The following is a 19,423-nucleotide window of genomic DNA, read 5'->3' as shown; positions in this document are numbered from 1 at the left end:
AATAATAGGATATAACTACAAATAATATAATATAACTGAAACAACTATATTACAAAAATGATATGATTAAAAACTAATTACAAATAAGAAAATATTACTACAAATGTTATTCTATAACTGATACAACTATACTATGCAAATGAAACAACTAAAAATAATTACAAATAATAAAATATAAATAAATACTATAAATTCACACTGAAAAATGCCGTTAAATCTTTCCACATCATTATACCAATACTTGGAATAAAAATCTTCGTAATGTATTGTTTTAATCGTTTCATATGTTGTATTTATTTATTTTTTGTTGAGATGTATTTATTTTATTTTTTGAACTTAATGCTGCTGTTTATGTATTTTAAAAATTGTAAAATTCTTTTTAATGAAATTTATTTTTATTTTTAAATTTTATGAATATTGTTTTTAAATTGCACATTTTTTTTATTTTCTCTCTTTTTTTTCCTCGTATATCAGTATTATCCCAATTTATATATCAGTCAATCACAATATATATGATTATTTAACTTAATGATGGGTAATAAACGCACCTTCCCCTGAGAATATTAAGTTGGATGATAAAAAACTGTTTATGAACGACTATCTTAACAAACACATCGTTTTGAATAAAAAAGTCCATTAAATGACTGCATTCTATGATTAGTTATTAAGTCATGGTAAGAAAAAAGAATCTTGATATAAAGAAGGTTAAATAGCGTTTAGCAGGAACTACGTAAAGAAGATCAAAACATTAATTATGGGGAACTAACTTCAAGCAAAAAATATCTTCAGTTAAGTGACCCTACAAGGGGATGCAGATTATTTAGGAGTAGATATATTTTTTCCGACAACGTTCCTCACGATCTGTAGCTTTTCCTTGAAGCCCGTGAAGTCAAAGGTCGACTCCTTTATCTTAAGCCGAATAAGTTTTCCTGGACACAGAAGAGATGACGTGTTCCTCGCTGTCTGGTGAACTGCAGGAACAGACCATCTCACAAGGTCCGTAATCTTGGAGTTGCTAACCATTTCCTAACCTTCGGCTCCTTGAACTATAACCTCCACTTCTTCAAATGTCCGATGTGCTTCGGATGCTCTGCCTCAAGTTGCAATATAACTGAAAGGTGTTCATTAGTGGGGTTAAGACCATTTTGAAGTGTAACCCGTTAGTGGGACGTATCGAATTAAATTAACTATGAAATATGGAATTCATCCCCTTTCGCTGAGAGTACTCTATGTCACAAGAAGCTAATAAATGTCAAAGTTCAAAGGCATTAATAGGAAACAGGTCAACAATATATAATACCAATCTAAATCCATGTCCTTAGTTAACAAACTTCTTAAATCTATATAAATACATTTATGTATTAAAATAAGAAACAAAATAAATAAAAATTAAACCTCTTGTTTTCCTAACGATGGATTGACCCCTCATTTTAAATACTGTACCAAAGTTCATTTAATCTTATTGCATTTCGGGAATCTAACGACAGAGTCGTCGATGGAGTACCCGAAGATATCCGCTTTTCCTCGAAATCACCAATCATATATATACTGCACAACAGTAGTCAAAGTGGAGGGATATTAAATAAGTAACTATATATACTCTGCTTCGATACCTCTTTCTTTCTCATCCTTCTACGAATATTATTATCTCAAACAAAAACCAATACATATTACAAAAATTAAAATATGTATACAATAATAAACATGAATATCCTTTTATTTTAAAGCAGGTTGTGGGATCCGCTGGGTGCAGGGGATAGTACAGGAGCCCAAAAGGTTGAAAAAGGCAGTTATGTCACCCCAATTTTTTATTACTTTAATGAAAACTATGTATAATTAATAGTCAAAATTGATGAGTCTGCCAAGTAAAGGTAGGGGAATAAAAAATGGCGGCTGTTTCAAAACGATAAAAAAAATAATTTTTCATTCGGAGCTCTATATCTTTAAAAGTAGGAACAGCACAAGAAAACCTAAGAGAACGTCATTTAAAAAAGAGTAAATTTGCTAGAATATGAGCCCTAATAGAGTTATTTTTGCTAAATAGTTTTCGAGATATAGCTTTTTAAAAAGCAACATTTCATAAAAATGTCGCACTGTATTGTAAAACGTACTGAAAGATCAGTAGTTAGTGAATTTATTTTGAAAAATTTATATCTCAAAACCCATTTGACGTACAGATATCTATTAACACTCAAATTAAAACTAGTTTAATGAGATATAAAGTAGTTTATGATGTTTATCTTCCTAGGAGTAATGGTTTACATGAAATTTGCTAAAATAAATTCATTTATAGTTGTTCGGACAATTTTTCATTTGCCAAATTTATATTCATATGTGAATATCATAAAAACTACTACCCCTAGGAAGATAAGTGTCATAAATTACTAATAGTAATACCTACAAATAGTAAGTTAAATTTCCTTTATTTTGAGTATTGGCAGACATATGTGCGTCTTATGGATCTAGAGATATATTTTTTCAAAAATCCAACATCTTATACGAACAACTAGAAATTAACATTTTGTGAATTTATTTTGTCAAATATCATAAAAACTACTACTCCTACAAAGACAAACATAATTAACTATTTTGTAGTAAATTTAACTAGCTTTAATTTGAGCGCTGCCAGACATCTGTACGTCCAATGGTTTCTGAAATGAAGTTATTCATAAATCAAACTTATTGTCCGAACAACTATAAATCAATTTATTTTACCAAATAACATGAAAACTACCATTCCTACGAAGGTAAAGGTCGTGAACTTCTTTATAGTCCATTAAACTAGCTTTAATATGATTGCTAATAGACATCTGTACGTCACATAGTTCCTGAGATATAGATTTTTCAAAATAAATTAACTAACTACTAATCGAAAACTACTGGACGTAAATAGCTCTTTTAGTGCTAATACTTTAGCAAATTTACTCTTCTTTAAATAATGTTCTCTTAGATTTTCTAGTGTTGTTGGTAGTTTTTAAGATATAGAGCTCCGAATGAAAAATTAATGTTTTTTTAAGGTTTCTAACAGCAGCCATTTTTTATTCCCCTTACCTATAATTGGCAGACTCATCAATTTTGACTAATAATTATAGTTTTCATTAAACTAATCAAAAATTGGGGTGAGATAACTGCCTTTTTTCACCTCTTGGGCTCTTGTACTATTAGCTTCGATTCCACTATTACTCGAAAATTTATTTTCTTGTGACGGGAAGGTAACATAGAGTGGGATTATTGAAACATCGGATGGTGTGGAGGAAGATATTGTGGAAAATAGATTTGCACCTGCAGTAAATATCTTTTTTTTTAATAATAACTTTTTATTGTTATTTACAACTGTATAAAAATAATCAAATAAATTTGCTGTAAATGATATAATCATGACATGATACAATCATCTATCTATTGAGAATGAAAAACTTCATTTCAGAAACCATTGGACGTACAGATGTCTGGTAGCACTCTTTATTATTTTTAGCACTCTTTAGCATTTTTATTATTTTTAATTACAGATCAACTTAACAATATTATCAATTGATTATCACCACACTGTTTTTTTTTATCCTTCCACACACTCTGGTCTTTTTTTATTTATTTTATTATTATACTTCACATCTGTTTTTGGCCAATATATTTTGTAACGTGACAATTGTTCTTGTCCCGGAATAATGGACTATTTTTTATTCATTAATTTTGATGACCTTGTAAAAATATATTTATCAATATTATTATTACTATTATTCATTTATAAAAATAATTGAATGAGCTTTTATTTTTTTACACAGGATTGCTTTCACTCTTGTGATTGTACCGCAATATTTATTTACAATATTATTCTATCCATTGATAGAACTCCAATCCGTAAATATCAAAAGTATTTTAATTTCTCCTCTATATTTATTTGAAACCCATTTTTCTTTATTATTAAGTCCATACTTTATAATTTTAAACTCCATTTTTATATTCCTTTACTGAAAGGAATATTTAGGATGTGCTAGTGAATATGGGTTTAGGATGCGCTACTGAGCAAATCCATTGGAAACCATTCTCGCATTTGATTAATTGATGTTAGTTATAAGGCTCTGTAGGGGCTCTATTGTTTTCAGATTATTATATTTTATTTCTCAGAACCTAAATAAAAAAGAATGCTTGTTCATTATTTCACTCTATAGATCACTAAATTCTGAGATTCTGGTATTGGAAGTCCTGTAAAGCGAGTGCCTGACCCTTCAAAGGGTTTGAAAAACCTAGTGGTTGAGCATGTTCCTGCCCATATGACCTCACCTAAGTGTTAGTTGAGAAAAGTCACCATGGACTGAACAAGACTCTTGATCCCCTCATAAGATTTCAGGTTGCGGTTTGTTGTTAAAGTCGCAACAAATGCCTCCTTCGATGAGAATAATAAAAAGCCATATTTGAAAGGGTTTATTTGCATGTGACCTTCTCATGTTACACACACTTTCACGTACATCCAACATGTACAACACTGCGTAATGCTCTATGATCTCCAGAGTAATGCTGAGGATGTCACACTTAAGGTCTTTCGTAGGCTCGGCCATCTGAGTCACCGGGTGTCATCAACCTCTTTTAATATTCTATAGTTGCATTCCATGTTACCTTGCATTTGGAACGGTTTCACTTTCCTGGACCTCTCAGCAACTGGAAACCTTCCAGTCTATAATAGATTCGATTGACGGAACTACAAACTTTTCTAAATAATGTCACGCATGTTTGGAATATAGAAATATTTTCAGTGATTTCGAAATATCAGCTGCTTCGAAAGTAACATTGAGTTAACTCGTGCATATAATACTTTTTTACTGAACGCTGCGGGTTCGATTCACACTTGATTCAGCCAATATTCATTTCGTGGCAGCTCCTACAATTGAATATTGACAATCCCACTCTAGGGCATGTATAGGTCCTTAATGGAGGACTCCAGTCATAGAAAAAAAAAACTGGAATTATATCGAAGCATATAATTTATAATTCTTGTAATGTAAAAAAGATGAGTAATAAAATTAATGTATAGTGAGTACCAGACCCTTCATTCGGTTCTCTCGTGTGCTCTTTCTTTCTCAATTCTCTGAAGAGGAATACAAAATGGTGGCAGTTTAAAAAAATTAATATTTCATTCTGAGCTACCAATAGCACTAGACAACCGAATAGAATGTCATTTAAAGTAAAGTAAATTTACTAAAATATGAACCCTAATAAAGCCATTTACGCTCAAAAGTTCCCGAGAAATAGCTTTTTAAAAAGCAAAATTTCATAAAAAATGTACTGAAAAATCAGTAGTTGGTGAATTTATTGTGGGAAATCTATATCTCAGAAACCATGAGACGTACTGATATACATTAGCACCCGAATTAAAGCTAGGTTTAATTGTTTAAATGTAGGTTATAATGTTTAGCTTCCCAGGAGTAGTTTTATGTGTTTTTCAGATGCATTACATAATACATGCTTTGTGAATTTTTTATTTAAAAAAACCTGTATTTTGGGACTATTGAACTTAAACATTTCTATTATTAATATACACAATTTTGATCCATTTTACTATCAACTTTTATTCTTAAAAAACTCTCAAACGTTTCAGCCCTCAGGCCATTTCAAAATATAAATTATACGGTAAATTTTAAATCAGATTCTCAAGGACTAAACCAACATTATTCTGAAATTTTGAGCAAAATAAATATGTCATTATCATAAAAAAGTTGGTAAATAGATAAATGTTCAAATCCTTAAATTGTACAGATGAATATATAATATATATACACTTAAAAAAGCACGTATAGGTGAGAAAATATGTAAAAAAATAAAATAGAGAGGGGGGTATATGTATGATAAAAAATAATACACACATAATGATTGACACATAATATATTAATTATGAATTTTAAAAAATTTTAAGTTATAAGGAAATTAATAAAAATTTAATGTTAATTAAATTATATTAAATGTAAATTAATGATAAAAAAGTTATTTTTATAAGGTGATAACCTAACCTGTTGAAGGTAGGTTCTGTTATAAGTGATAAATAGGAGTGAAAATGGAGTTATGTATGTAAGTAATAAATTTAAAAACAACAATTTTTTGAAGTTATGATGTTATTTTAATTGTTAATTTATTTTAAAGATGTGACATGGGCAATTAATTAGCCTTCAAATGAGATTAAAAACAATGACATCAATATTTAAGCTATGGCCAAAGAAATCAGTCTGTAGTTAAGGAAATAATGTAATTATTATAAAAATAAAATTTTTTATAGGTTGTCTCCTTGAAAATGGCCTGAGGGCCGAAACGTTGGAGAGTTTTTAAGAATAAAAGTTGAGAGTAAAATGGATCTAAATTGTGTATATTAATAATTAAACATTTCTGCTAGTGCTCATATTTTAGTAAATTTGTTCTGCTTTAAATGAAGTTCAATTAGGTTTTCTAGTGTTACAGATAGTTTTAACAATATGGTCATCTGAATAAAAAATTATTTTTTTTTTTAACGTTTTGATGCAGCCGCCTATCCCCCCTCCCCCAGCTATACTTGGCAGACTCATAAATTTTGACTAGTTGAATAGAATAGTTATAGAGTTGAATGAATATATTTCATTAAAGAATTTTTAAAATGGGGTGAAATAACTTACTTTTTCCTCCTATTGGGCTCTAGCAATAAATTTCTAGTTCTAATTTGAACACAATAGATCTTAAATCTGTCAGGCGATGAACTCGATAAAATTGCAAGGCCTGTGTGATATATTAAACTAAAAGCGAAAGTTGAAAATGCCAGGGTTTTTAAAGATTATTTTTGTCGTGATGGTGGGGGCATGTCAAGTAAAATAATTAAACTATTCCTGTTTAGGCCATTTAGAAATTCCATAGCTTTTAAGAATCTAGGTTTAATAACGTTAAATTTTATAGTCCCGATCGAATACGATTATTTTACGAAGGGACAATACCCCGAAAGGAGTATATTAGAAATATTTCTACACATTAAAATTCCATTAGAAGTAGCAATATAAACTATTATTGTCAATTTTGCAATGTGACAAGTTATGATCATGAGAAACTTATTTCAACACAGAGATTTAGCTCCTTGTAAAACATCCATACATGGCGTATTCCATCCTTTCAACAACCTTTTTTTTTTCAACTTCTTTTATTCATAAATAAGTTTTATTACAATAGTGTTAAAAAAAAATATAAATAAAAAATACTGAATAGAGGACAGTCATGGGTGATTGTCCTCATAGTAATGTTGTATTCTATTGAAAAACGCAAAAAAAAATCTATCCCTTTAATCTAAGTAACTCTAAAATATTTAAATTCATCAGGGTTAAGACGTTGATATTACACCATAATTATACAAAAAGAAGGTATTTTTTTTTTTTACAGAGAACCGTAAAATAGTATTTTTAAGCACTTTCTAGGCGTTGCAGGTAGGTCAAAAACGAAAATAATAATTTTGTGATATTACGAAAATGAGGTTTAATACCGAAAAAAAGTTTCAATTGTTTCAACTACTTTCATTTATGGAATATATAGTAAGATGAAATTTCCCAATCGTAAAAAATTTCGAAATTTCAACAAAAATAGATGGTTTTAAAACTCAAAGTTTTCAATATATATAAGCATTTTGATGTCCCATGAGTCCAAATAACAATAAGAATTTAAAAATGGCTTTTGTGTATAATGAGAATTTTGAATACATAAATAATTCTTTTCTTGTTTCAATGGCTGTTATAAAAATAGTCAGTTTTTACCAATAAATAAATGGATTCTTTACAACTTAAAGCTAGTGGTTAGTGAAACTTGTATTTCAAAGTTGTATGATATTAGCTCGTGAGGAGTAAAACCAGGATGTTCATATTCAACATATAGAAAAGATTTTCTGACCGAAAAATTTGCTGTACTCATATTTTATACCTTTTTTAAAAATTAATTAATGTAAGATTAATTATATATTTTTAATTATTATTTCAGAGAAAAAAATATTCTTCATGTTATGACACCTTTTTATTCATACATATATATTTTGAACTAATGTTTCGATTTTAAAGTGTGATCTAAGGGGACTTCTAAGAAAATAATGGATTTAAAACAATATATTTTTTACCAATATTGAAAAAATAATATTTATGAAATCTAGCAGCTCCAAAATCCATCACTCCCAAAATTACACGCTATTTAACGTGGGAAATTTGGACTGGTGTTTTCGTCAGTGACTACCTCTAAGGGACTTAAACAAGTATGTCGGGATGACAGTAAACCAAAGGAGATTCAAAATGATCGTGTTCGATTAATACTGAAGGTTTACCATCTAACATTTTCTGTCATCCAGTTTAGGCCGGTGTTCCACAAGGTAGCGTTTTGGGTCCAGTCCTATATATTCTTTTTACCGCATATATTCCTTATCATCCCGAAGCCTTTTTGGTAACACATTCACTGACACTACCATCATTATTTCATCCATTCCAGATCCTGAAAGCGTATCCACTAACCTACAAAGACATCCTTCCTGATTGAAATAAACGAATCGAAATGTAATCATGTCACCTTCACAGTATAACATAGATCCTGTCCACCATTTCATTTTAATCCCATATCAATTCTATTCTCAGATAGAGTACGGTATCTTTGTTTCCTGCAAGACAGAAGAATAACGCGATATCCACATACTAGTCTCAAAATACAAGAACTTAACGGACGATTTGGATAATTATACTATAATTATAGACAATACTAAAACCTGTCGTGACTTATGTTTTAGAACTCTGAGGGACAGCTAAAATTCTAAAATCGAACATATTCAATAATTTCAAGTCCAAATGCTCCATACTATGTAACTAACAATACCTACACCGTGATCTAAATATTTGTAAATAATAATAATTTGTATAATTAATAATTTTATATAAATAATAATAATAATAATAATAAATAATATTATTAATATAATTAAATAATTTGTCTCAGAGCTTGTTAAATCCAAATTCACTACATTCCATGAGAAACTAACTCATCATCCTTTCCCCCATCATTCCCCTAAAACAATCTCGGTATATGGGTGAATACTTACAACCTCCAGTCGCCAAGAGACCTATTGTAAATAATTATACTGGAGTTCTGGATTCTCCATTCAAATCCTGAGTGCCTGCGCTCAGCCTCCAAAAAGCCAGTGACGCGGTTGAGGGAGAAGCAGCAGTCTTTTGGTGTCCAGCCTTTTCCTCCATATTATGTTATAATTCAATATGTTATTTTTCTTTAAATTTAATTTTGCCTGTTGAACAGATTCGATACTTAGGACTCCATCTTGACAAGAGACTTACTTGGAATCCACACACAAGACTGAAACGACAAGAAACTGCTCATAGATTCCGATTGCTACAACACTTACTTGACAAACGCTCTAAACTTCCCATTCACTACAAAAAATTAGTATACACTACAATAATCAGACCAATTTGGACATATGGAATTGAGCTCTGGGGCTCCACCAAACCATCAAATTCTTCCCGCATCCAATCGTTACAATCCAAAATCCTACGTAAAATCCTTGATGCTCCTTATTACGTCACAAATAAACTCATTCATAAAGACCTTAACATCCCATTCGTTGCAGATTTGACCCAAACCACATATGCGTCTTTTTATTCCAAACTCCTTAACCATCCTAACCCATTAATTCTTAATCTTTCATCCTTAACAATCCCTGATAATCCTCCGAGGCGTCTGAAAAGAAGATGGCCACGAGATCTTCTAGTTTAAATTATTGTTGAAGTACCACCAATGGGTGGTTCCTTCCCAAGATTTTCAAGTGTATATGAAACATACTACATATTTACTTATTGTATTATTTTGTACAGTTGTAAATTACAATAAATAAATAATTAAAAAAAAAAATTTTAATTTTATCATTATTTTGTTTTTGAACTTATTTATTTTTTTTAGTCTATTGATTAATTTTTTATTATTAATAATACATTGTATAAAGATAGTCCGGGTGGCGGTCAATAAAGGTATTAAAACAGCAAAAGAAAACTATTTATTGTTAACCTACGTTTCGCCCAACTTGGCAACGACTTCAGTCAGTTTTCAATCTGACAGCCCTTACGAAGCTCTACTACCCGGACTATTTTCCTACAATCTACTTCATTCTGACATTTATAATATAGGTAAATAAAAATTACTGTTACGAAAAAAATTTTGATATTTCATTAACGAGTAAGCGTCTGAAGGACTGATGGTGTAGGAATTTCAAAAGGCTTCAGTCAGATTGACAGTAAAACATAAAATGGATATTCAGATTGTAAGGTTATAGCAGATGAATTTTAGAATTTTCTGAATGTCCATTTTTGGTTTTACTGTCAATTCAACTGACCGTGTAGCCTTGTTCTTCTAACCTTCTTCACATTATAGTACTAGGTTATATGGAGAAAGAAACAAGAGAAATCTAATATAAACCTACATCAACCCTTTCGTAACAACCTTAAATTAATGACGTGTAAAGCAAACATGACAGCTAGCGCAGAGTGTTAATATCAACGTCATCAGGAGCGATTGTCAAGTAGTTAGCGAAATTAATCCTTCCAAGGAAGATAACCTTTAGATCTAGAGCCGATCACTAACGATTAAGCTGATCTTGTCCTGACTCCAGTGAGCTAGTTGAGAAGGCTCCCAACATTTGGTTAAATAACGGATCTCAAATGTCAGCTGGAGATGGGACAATCTTAATGTCACACGTAATCATCTCAAGATTGTCTCTAAACTGCTTGTGAAACTCCAGTTTTACTTAATTGGGCCCTTGCCTAGATGTGAAATAGTAATGGAGTTTTAATTAGAATTGTTTTTCATTAATAAATTATGTAATTCCTTATGGAACTTTTGTACAAATCATGGGTCATGACTGAGATTTGGTTAACTTAGATTAATCCACGAGTAACAACAAAACTGCGGTAATCCAACGACCGGTATTTGTTGTACAGTTTAACTTCAGTACGTTACCTATAGAACAGAACCCCCCCTTTTTTTTTGGAAAGTTTGAAAAATGATTATTAATAGAATATATTCTACCACACTCAAGGCCAATAAGTAATAAGGGAATTATATACACAATTATACCATGTATACATATTAACATATGAAAATATAAAAAATATGAATAAAAAATAAAACATACCTAAAGGGAAACTATACCTTTACAATTAGCCAATGCTGCATACTTTTTCTCAACCGCTGCCTTTAATTAAAAAATCATTAAATGACGAAAAAGAATTTTTTTTTCTCTTCTCTTTTGAGCAAGCAAGAAACCATTTAAAGAAAATGAATCTCGGTTGAAACTGATGCATAAAAGCACCTTAACAAATCCTTTTTTAGAATATTTAAACATTATTTACCAAGTAAATAATATATCTGCAAATAATTTTAAAAATTAGTTTCTATTACATTTAACACAACATTTTTGGCAGTCCTAAAACTCTTAATAATTAGATAATTAATTTAATAATGTAAATAATTAGGTATTTTTTCACCTCTAACTCTTAGCGAAACAGTGGTATAATGAATTAAACATTATTATATTTTGCATCGAATGAGTATCGTAACACATTAATTCAGTTCAGTTGTACGTCGTAAACAAAAAAAAAAATCAAAATTTATTTTCAAATTTTGCTGAAACTGAGGTATAGTACTATTTATGAATCCAAACAACAAAGAATCTCATTTCTGTGGATGAGGTGATGACAAGAATTAATATTTTATGTATATTATTAAATATTAAATAAGGATAAATTAGAACGGTTAAATAATTGCGTTGTACGATTCATCTTTGGGGTCCCCAGGGACGCCTCTGTCACCCGATTTTATGAAGATTTGTGACTATACCCCTCCTTTCGTCGTAAATATTTCCATGCTTCTCTATCAAGTTATCTGATCCTACCATCCATCCTTCAATTTAAGTCCTCAGTGCATTCCCGCTATACCCGCTCACGGCCTTGAGACTTATATATAACTGCCCAGCTTTTAGTAGATCTTTCCTCATGCGCTCCTCTTTCCTATGCAATTCTATTCCCTCCTTCATTCGTAGTTCTAATACCCTTCCAATCTTCAAATCCCGTATCTTCGACTACCTTCTGTCCTCCCAATTCCGGAAGAATAACAATTGAAAGTTTCAAAAAAGCTTTATATATTTTCTGTCTTAGATTTTCGTTTATAATTGTAAATATGTACACTAGCAGAAATTATATCTTTTCATTTATTATTTTTTAGTTTAATTGTATTTGATTTTTTATCATTTTTTTTTTATTTCCTATCAGAAGTCATCTTATGTTTTATGATATGACAAGTGGTTTTATCTTATTTGTTTTTTCATTATTTAATATATTCTGTTAATTATGGTTGTTTATTTGTATATTTTAAAATTCATTGTATTATTTTATTTTATGAAATCTTGTAATTTCATCTCTATTTTGTAATTTGCTCTAAGGCTCTAAAGCCTAATTTTGACGCCTGTAAATTATTCTAAAGGGATCAATCCCAGAATAAATAAAGATTATTATTATCAATTTCGCTGTTATTTGATTTAAGTTCTGTAATAAAATATATCCGAACTGTAAGCGAACTAACAATGGTTTCCTAAGTTCGCTTACTTGTCAGTATTAGCTTACCGAATAATTACGAAACTCCAATCCTGAGAATCCCTTCCCAAACCTACGCTCACATCCGGAGTGGTTTTTCCCACTGGACCTAAGCAATCGGGTCTGATTTAGCTACGATAGCATAGGGTACTATTTTCGGCAATATAATCACGTAACCTTGTTAGTATAGAATTAATTAATAAGCAAGATTTTACAATCCTTATCAGTGTGTCTATTTTTAAATGCTAACTAATTCGCTACTGTTGTCTCATAAGTCAGGATACATAAATGTATCCAATATGTAATTTATATTGTATGAAATTACAAATGAGAAAGTATTAAATACTAATATGAGAAACCTTGGTATATTAAAAATAATATGAGAATTGAGGATATAGATAAAATAATTTTTTTTTTTAAATATATATATACGAGTATATAAAAGGGAGCGGTCGAAACTTTGTCCACAATAGACTTTTTTTATTTGTGGACCAATTTTCGTGCAGTTTTTTTCCATTTCGCCGTGGGAAGGTTTAAAGACTATGAAATCCCAAGATTTTTAAGTCGAAAATAAGTTACGAACAAAATCAAGCCTTAGTCACGGCATAAAGTAGTTCGGCAAATGTCTTTTTTGAAAAAAGAAAATCAAATTCGCTTTTAGGGTTGCCCCAAAGTACCAAATACTTTCAAAGATATTAAAAAAATTTTACTTCCAAATTTTATTAATTAATTAATTTATTTATTAATTTATTAAAAACTATTTAAATTTTTCCTCCGGCAACTATTTTTCATTAAAAAGCTGAAAGTTATCTTTCAACCGACATAGAAAAAGTTATATTTGATATCGTCCTGTGGGCGAAATATATAGGTTTCAAATAGAAGAAACCGTTGAAGTTGAGTTTGTTATGAAGTTATTTGATCAAATAATGGAGGATATTGCCTTATTTAATTAATAGATATTACAATCTGCCACACTATAGTGGGTAATAGGTAATAGTGATGAATGACCACATTCATATTAAAATAAAATAAGAATGAAAATAAATAAATAAATGAAAGAAATAAAAAAAATTAAAAAAAAAGTACATAAAAATAAATAAAATCTCTCTTAAAATATATACAAATAGAAGAATAAAGAAAATGAACATAATCATACTATGTGTATGAAAAAAAAAATTAAATAATAATAAAAATAATATAATTTCTAGTCACATTTACACTCCTATATAGAATATTTACACAATGGACCTGAGGATCCCTGAGCCCACTCTATCCCCCACGTGTGAAGGGTAGAGCAGAGCTCAAGAGATCCCAGCGCATCCCTCTTGCCGCATCACTGGCAATGAGCCAGTGGAGGCTGAGCAAGTGTGTTAAAGAATTATAAATTAAAATATTAAAAATCTATATGTGTATAAAAGGGAACGGGACCTTTATCCACAATAAACTTTTGAATTACTATACCAATTTACGTACTGTTTTTTTTTTTTTCAAATATTTGCTGTCGCCAGGTTTAAAGCTAGAAAAATTCCTGAATTCTTAGATAGAAAAAAAGTTACGAAAAAAATTAAACTTTTTTGTTTGTAGCTCAGTAAGTATGCGTTTTTTCATGGTTACTGCACATCCATAGATTCGTCTCTTTCCGAAGAATAAGAAAAAAAATATCACCGATTCCATTATGATATATTATATTTACAAAAAATTATAATAAAATAATGTGGCTTGGGGTAAAGTAGGTCAATTTTTTTTTTTTAAGGAAAAAGCAAATCATATTTTCTCTTAGCGTAGTATCATACCCCTAATTACAATTTTTCTAATAAATTAAAAATTATAAATTTTTTACATTGATTTATTTGGATGACTTTTTTTCTTACGGTGACTAACGTTCATATAATTGTTCATAACTCCTCTGAATTTTATTCAATTCCTATTTTAATATAACCGTTGGAGAACTGAACTATTTTCATCCACATCAACAAAAGTTTTTTTTTTTTTAATATTTATTTATTGCTATTTACAACTGTACATTATAATACATTTAGTAAATATGATCTAAGTTAAATTGGAGTGTTACAGGCGTGTAGAGAAACTACCCATTGGTAGTTCTTCAACAAAAGTTAGATTTAAACAGCGAAATATTAGTTTCAAATTAAGAAAAACTTTTAATTTTACTTCTCCAGTTCTAATTTGTTCAATTAGATCCGCTCTGTGGCCTTTGGTGCAATTTAAAGAGCCTTAAACCACTGCTAAGTTTAGTGTAGATTGCTAGAGTAATGTTAAAGTTAATTATATTTTTTAATAAAAAGTTTTAATAAAGTTTCGCTCCTCATAGCATGTATTGGCTCAATTTATATTACCAAATTATAGTAATAAAGTATTTCTAAATGTTTAATTTTAACTAAATACAATAATTTATATTAAACTATCAATTGTTTACATTAAATCTATATACAACCTCGAATATAGCAATAGCAAAGCATTATAAAATAATAAAAAAACATGTTTATGTAAAAAAAAAAATTTTTTAAATCTACTAAAATTTGAGAAAACGTATCTTTTCTGCTAAATCAAATGATAGGAAATTCCAATCTGTTTTTCATTTTCGCATTTAGCTGATTCCCATAATCTTTCGATTCTTATTCGCTGTTATCAACAAATGGATATTTATGCTTTACAATCCGATTTCTTTTCAAACATCAAACAAAAATTTGATTTTTTCTATTTTACATATAACACACTTCAAAAAGGTAATTATTACTATCAACCATTGTGGGTCTTGATATTTCTAAATTTTTTAAACAATATTTTATACTCGCTAATTGCTCACACCATTAATAAATGATGACTATTACAGTTTATAAACTTACTTTGGAATCATTTATATTTTATTATTATATCATTTTATTTTTCTTCTTTTTTTTATGTTCATGTTTATAGTTTGATGTTTATCCTTCGGTTTATATTTAGAGAGATTTTGTTTATTTGTATGTATTTTTTTTCCATTTATTTTATTCTTTTTTCCACGGAACGGCCTTAGCGACCACGCGAATATCATTAATTTTGGCTTCTCTCTGCTTCCATATTTCACTCATTATCTTTGCGTACCTTCAGTCTTTTCCTATATCTTTCTCCGTTCAGACAGTCCAGGTCCGTTATTTCTAGTCATTCCGTTTCTTCCTTCATCTGCCTGATGTATCCTCCTGAGCCATCGTATCCTCGGATTTTTGGATCATTTCCTAATTTAGTCTTTTCGGGACCATTCTTACCATATGTCCGAGGAATTTCAATCTCCTGATCCTTATTTCTGTTTCTAGGTCCTTTGTGTCTTTGTACATTTCTGTTGGGTCTTAGACTGTATCCTTCTAGTGTCTTTTTGGGGCCGTAGATTCTTCATAGGATTTTTCATTCTACTCTCAGTATTTCTTCCAGACTGGGAAGGCATGTGGTTTCAGTCCCGTATAGTATTACCGGTTTAACGACTTATTTTAGTATGTCATATTTTCGCTTTTTTGGACAGGTTTTTCTTGTTGTATACGTTACTGGTTGCAAAAGTTAGTTTCTCTAATTTGGTTATTTTTCCCTTCATACTTTCTTTTTCCGAACCGTTGTTACAAATAGTCTCACCCAGGTACTTAAATTTGTTTGTTACTTTTATTAGTACATATTTAGTTTCTACAGTTTTCTTCTTGAAGTCTGGATCTGTAGTCATCAATTCTGAAATTCGTAGACCAGTCATTTTGGCTATTTCTGTCAGTGTGTTTATTCCTTTATTCTTATTTTATTTTATGTTATTTTTTATTTATCTATTATTTTAGTATGAATGTGATCAATTATCACTATTACCTATTGCCCAACAATGGCAGATTGTAATATTTATCAATAGCCTTATAGCAAACCATGTTTCATTCCTCATTCCAATGCTATTCCTATAACTTCGTTTAAAGCATCTCAAATATTTTTTTTTTTTTTACCAAAATATTCATTTTATGAACATACCTTTATTCTTGGTGCAAATTCATTATCCTCAAGGAACAGAATTGCCGTTTTCTCGTCGTTTTTTAGCTTTGTAAGCTGTTGTCAGGAACATAGAAATATTGATATATTGAAATATTGATACTTTGTTTAAAAATACTAGAAAATTGTATAGAATAATTAAAAATGGATTGTTGATATTTTATGTTGATAAATACATATTTATTTCGATATTTTCTATTGGTTTAATATCGATATGGGATATAAGCAACAATATTTTAATATTACCTTATTGAAATATCGATATTTTGTTTAAAAATATTATAAAATTGTATAGAATAATTAAAACTGGAATATCGATATTTTATTTTGATAAATACATATTTATTTCGATGGTTTGTATTATTGTAATATCGATATAGTATATAAGAACAATATGCCGATATTACTTTATCGAAATATCTATATTTTGTTGAAAATAACTAAAATACCATATAGTGATATTAAAATAGAAATATCGATATTTTATTGTGATAATTACATATTTATGTCGATATTTTATATTGTTTTAATATCGATATGAAAGAATTTGAAACAATATTCAGATATTATTTTATTGAAATATCGATACTTTGTTTAAAAAGACTAAAATATTATATTTTTTATTTATCTATTATTTTAGCGATGATTAGAATGTGATCAATTATCACTATTACCTATTGCCCAACAATGGCAGATTGTAATATTTATCAATAAAAAAAAAAAATTAATTTGAAAAAAAACATCAACATTGGACCATTGAAGCAAACCATGTTTCATTCCTCATTCCAATGCTTTTTCTATAACTTCGTTTAAAGCATCTCAAATATATATTTTTTTTTAACCAAAATATTCATTTTATGAACATGCCTTTATTCTTGGTACAAGTTCATTATCCTCAAGGAACGCAATTGCCGTTTTCTCGTCATTAACCAAATGCTTTTTAGCTTTGTAGACTTTGACCAGGAACATAGAGAGTTGCCCATGATGTACAAAATGTCAAATATTTTTTCTGATAATTTTTAAACGTTCTTGTGATGATTTTAGACTTTATTCACTTGAATTTGATCAGCATGACTTGGAATTCGTAATTAGTTAATTAATAAAAAAAAAATCATCTCGCGAAAGTTGAGAATGTCAGAAACGAGATTCCGTCACTTTGCCAATCTCATCATCTCGAATGCAATGGAGTGGAACATGGATATTTGATTCGGGATCTACGAACGTAGAAAGTAATAAAATCTAGAAATGCCCTTCTCCCATTCACAATTATATAACTACAATCATATAATAGTGATTAATATCGTCATGGATCTCTATAAATATCGATATATTGCAAACCTATATCGATGGTAATTGCCCGTTGGTACAAGGCGGAACAAACTAAAGACCGCATTAATAAAGATTAGAACTCACACACAATGCAGAGAAAGCGAATACAACTAGAAATTTAAAATTAGTTATCTCACTGGCGATATTAAGCGATATAATCCGTATTGTGGCATATCTAATATTTTTAATCTTGAGGGTAAATATAGATTCTGTGATTCAGGAAGTCGAAGAATATTGTAAATAAATATTCCGGTACAATCATATGAGTGAAAGCAATCCTGTGTAAAAAAAAAAAGCTCATTCAATTATTTTTATAAATGAATAATAGTAATAATAATATTAATTAATATAATTTTACAAGGTCATCAAAATTAATGAATAAAAAATAGTTCATTATTCCGGGACAAGAACAATTGTGACGTCACAAAATATATTGGCTAAAAACAGCTGTGAATTATAATAATAAAATCAATAAAAAATTAGAATAAATAAATATAAATTTAGAAATAAATCAATTATAAGCCTGACCGGAGTATATGGAAGGATAAAAGCAGTGTGGTAATAATCAATTGATAATATTGTTAAGTTGATCTGTAATTAAAAATAATAAAAATTAATAGAACAGTGACAAAATAGGTAATTAGACAGAATAGTACAAGAGCCCAAGACAAGAAAAAAGGCAGATATCTCACCTCAATTTTTTATTACTGTAATGAAAACTAATTACTAATAATTACTAGCCAAAATTAATGAGTCTGCCAAGTATAGGTAGAGGGAATAAAAAAATGGCGGCTGTTTCAAAGCGATAAAAAAAACTAATTTTTCATTCGGAGCTCTATATCTTAAAAGTAGGAACAACACAAGAAAACCTAAGAGAACGTCATTTATAGAAGAGTGATATAATTTGCTAAAATATGAGCCCTAAAAGAGTTATTTACGATAAATACTTTTCGAGATATAGCTTTTTAAAAAGCAACATTTCATAAAAATGTTGTATGGACCGTACTGAAAGGTCAGTAGTTAGTGAATTTATTTTGAGAAATCTATATTTCAGGAACTATGAGACGTACAGATGTATATTAGCACATAAATTAAGGCTAGTTTTATGAGCTATAAGGTAGTTTATGATGTTTATCTTCGTAGGAGTAGTAGTTTTCATGAAATTTTCATTTGCCAAATGTATATTTATATGTGAATATCATAAAAAATACTACCCCTACGAAGATAAGTGTCATAAACTACTTTATTGTAAGTTAAATTTCCTTTATTTTGATTGTTGGCAGACATATGTGCGTCTTATAAATCTAGAGGTATATTTTAATAAAGGACTTGTAAAGCAAGAAAAATAAATTTTCTTTCAAAAACAACAAAAGTGTGCTATTTGAAGAAAATTTTCAATAAATTTTTCACGTTTTTTTAATTATGTGCAGTAGTTAGACGTACATAGTAAGATCTACGGA

The 19,423-nt window shown here is 29.3% G+C and overlaps 2 protein-coding genes across 2 annotated transcripts in view; both read right to left on the bottom strand.

Annotated features, from left to right (window-relative positions):
- LOC106692364 (acanthoscurrin-2) overlaps nt 1–1,023 on the bottom strand; it is a 35,437-nt gene extending 34,414 nt beyond the window's left edge. Inside the window, exon 1 of the mRNA XM_067047043.1 lies at nt 859–1,023. Within this exon, the coding sequence (XP_066903144.1) occupies nt 859–1,023 (165 nt within the window). The remainder of the gene's footprint in view (nt 1–858) is intronic.
- The window catches only part of LOC106692381 (polycystin-2-like protein 2), a 123,135-nt gene that overhangs the window by 34,516 nt on the left and 69,196 nt on the right, over nt 1–19,423 (bottom strand). The window lies entirely within an intron of this gene.

Source organism: Halyomorpha halys, unplaced genomic scaffold (assembly GCF_000696795.3).
Source record: "Halyomorpha halys isolate HHAL.00 unplaced genomic scaffold, Hhal_1.1 Scaffold54.1, whole genome shotgun sequence".
NCBI classification, from domain to species: Eukaryota; Metazoa; Arthropoda; class Insecta; order Hemiptera; family Pentatomidae; genus Halyomorpha; species Halyomorpha halys.
The sequence above is the reverse complement of the archived record's forward strand: the minus strand, read 5'-3'. Positions and strand labels throughout refer to the sequence as shown.